At 52.2% G+C, this 2,790-nt stretch overlaps 1 protein-coding gene across 1 annotated transcript in view; it reads left to right on the forward strand.

Annotated features, from left to right (window-relative positions):
• The window catches only part of EXT2 (exostosin glycosyltransferase 2), a 137,332-nt gene extending 135,168 nt beyond the window's left edge, over positions 1-2,164 (forward strand). Inside the window, exon 14 of the mRNA XM_032840719.1 lies at positions 1,721-2,164. Within this exon, the coding sequence (XP_032696610.1) occupies positions 1,721-1,859 (139 nt within the window). The 3' untranslated portion in view covers positions 1,860-2,164. The remainder of the gene's footprint in view (positions 1-1,720) is intronic.
• The last annotated feature ends 626 nt before the right edge of the window (positions 2,165-2,790 follow it).

Here is a 2,790-nt window from a genome sequence, read left to right on the forward strand (position 1 = left end):
GTGTAGACCTGCATTAGAGACCCAGCTCCAGCACTTGCCAGTGTAGACCCGCATTAGAGACCCAGCTTCAGCACTTGCCTGTGTAGACCCGCATTAGAGACCCAGCTCCAGCACTTGCCAGCTCTGGGGCTTCGGGCCTCAGCTTTAACTGCTCAGCCCCTAACAGGAAGCTCCTGTAAACCAGCCCTTGGGGCTACCAAGGGGCCTGCTTCAATGAATCAGTAAATGACGTTTGTAAATTATTTGGCACATAATAGGTGCTCAGCAGTTCATTTCCAGCCCCTCCACTTGGACTCGGGAATTTTATTCACAAATAAATTCGTATCAGCTCATCATTAAGATTTTTTAGTCTCAGGAGCCAGACTGCCAGACTTTGGCTCTGCCTCTTACTGTTAGTTGCCCTTTGGAGGTGTTACTCAGCCTCTCCATATCTCTGTCTTCCCAGTGTAAAATGGGAAGGGTTGTTGGCATGATAGAGGGGTTTCCTCATCTCCGTAGCGCGCTTATAGCACAGCCCGGAGCCTCTGAGACCTCTTTGCTGTTGACTTACGGTGGTGGACACGGTGGTGGTAGCCAGAAGAGCTCCGAATGGAATGGTAACACATTGTTTTAGAAACGTAATGACTGAGAGGAAAGAACGACGCTTGGCTCCTTATAAATTGGTTTCTTCCTAAAGCTCCAAAGACTCAAACACTTGTAGATGAAAATAATTTGAGACAAGGCTCCTGGTACCTCAGGACGGAAGAGACTTCTGGTCTGTGTCTTGAAATTCAGCCACTCTTGGGTAAATGGTCCTGCCTGATTGGTTTATTCTTACCATAGCCCTCCGGTGCCTGGGCCTGACTTGAGGGGAGACAGTACTGACCTTTCCGAAATCCATCCTGGAGGTTGAAGCCATGTTCACGGGCTTGTTTCTCCCCTCTGGTCCGGATGCCCCCTCCCAGCTGTCACACTCAGTTGGCCTGAGTGACCAGAACCATTTCCCACCAGTGTGCCTGGCCCGCTCAGCCCCAAGGAGGTTGCTCCCGGGCTCCAGGGGTGATACGGAGGGGAGGACATGTCGTCTCCCCTCCCGCAGAGCTGCCAGGCTGTTCCCTCACAGAGCCCGATGGCACTGCTCACTCTCGCCTGGGAGTGGCGGGCACGGACGGCAGCTCTCCGCTGGCCGGCAGTTCAGGGATTGTGCTCCTTAAATGCTGGCCGAGTGAGGGAAGGGTTTATTGTTCGGAGGTGAGGTTCCCCACCTGTTACCTTCTGCCTTTCACTGCTCCAGGTGTAAGGTCCTCCCCTCGGCCTTTTAAACTTCAGGAAGCTGGAGCTCAGATGCAGGACCCTCTCCCCCCTTCGCCTTCTCTTCAGCTGGCACATAGGGGGTTAAGAATTGTTGGCAGTGAATCCACCTTGGTTTGAGGCCTGTGTGTACTGAGGGGGAAGAATGACTGGAATTTGAGGGGGAAGGGAAAAGATACTCTGACCTCTGCAGGCCCGTGGCCTCCAGACAGCACCCCCTGTTTCTCCCCCTGAACCATAGTCACGGTCCCCCCAGATCACTCCTGCTGTCCACACCTTCCCACCCTTTTGTAAGAGCCCAGGATTTCTTGTGTTGATACTGAATAGTACGTGTTTTGCTCTCATCTGTCAGCCTCTTGAATATTTTCTCCGTTTTCCTCACTCCTTGCCCACTCATCCATCACCTGCCTCCTCTCCCCAAACCCCTCAGGTCTGAGTGCATCAACAAGTTCGCGTCCGTCTTTGGGACCATGCCTCTTAAGGTGGTGGAACACCGGGCTGACCCTGTCCTGTACAAAGACGACTTTCCGGAGAAACTGAAGAGCTTCCCCAACATTGGCAGCTTATGAAACGCGCCTGGCGGAGGTCTGAACGTTGAGCTTGGACGGGGAGAACACAGACGCCCCGGCACTCTGCTACCAGAGTGTGGGGGATCTCTGACCGACATGCTGGGCCGGCACACCCAGTCTGCTTCCTCAAGAACCGGAACCTGAAGAGAGTGTTGAAGCACCTTGAATGGTGCGTGCCCGGTTCTAGTGTTTCCTGTGATCTCTGATGGGTTCTTGTTGAAAATGCCAAATGGAAGCCTTTGTGGCACGCTCTGGGCTTAAATCCAGCTCAGGCTCCCCTCGTTTTCAGTTCCAATAAGACAATCTAGGGGGAGGCATCGTGGACCCTAAGACTGTGGAGAAGACAAACCTACGGGCCATATTAGATGTGGGGACTCAACGTAGATCGCACCCATATCTCACCTTTAACTATTTCAGATCAGTGAGGTTTTTAGGCCGAAAAGCCAAACCAAGAACTTGGTGCAAAATCCCGACATCTTCATGGGATTTGACATCTGCCCCGGGACCAGGGGCGCTGGGCCCACGCATGGGCAGAGCCCCCAGTGCTGGATTGGGATCCTGTAAGTTCCATGAACCATTCCTCTTTGGTTTGGCTTTTTGGTATAATTAAAATAATTTTTTATTCCTTTTTATACTATGTCTGAAATGTTGATTATTGGGAATCCCAGGAACGTTCTTCTTTTTTTGTGTGTGTGCTGTTAACTCCGTCTTCTGGTTACCTCCAGTCTACCGTCTGTGTCTGGGACGGTATGTAGCCAGGAGGAGCGTCCGGGGCCGTGCGCGTCAAGTAAAAGATCCCCAAACTGTAAACATTCGGAGAGAAGATGCCTCCCAAAACCTCCAGAGGAATCTGTTTGCTTCTTGATTCGATCCAGTCAGTGTTTACGGGTCTTCTCAGGGAAAACAGCCTCCAAAGCCGTACCCCGAGCTG

This window comes from Lontra canadensis, unplaced genomic scaffold (assembly GCF_010015895.1).
Source record: "Lontra canadensis isolate GAN:19392208 unplaced genomic scaffold, GSC_riverotter_1.0 scaffold115, whole genome shotgun sequence".
Lineage (NCBI taxonomy): Eukaryota > Metazoa > Chordata > Mammalia > Carnivora > Mustelidae > Lontra > Lontra canadensis.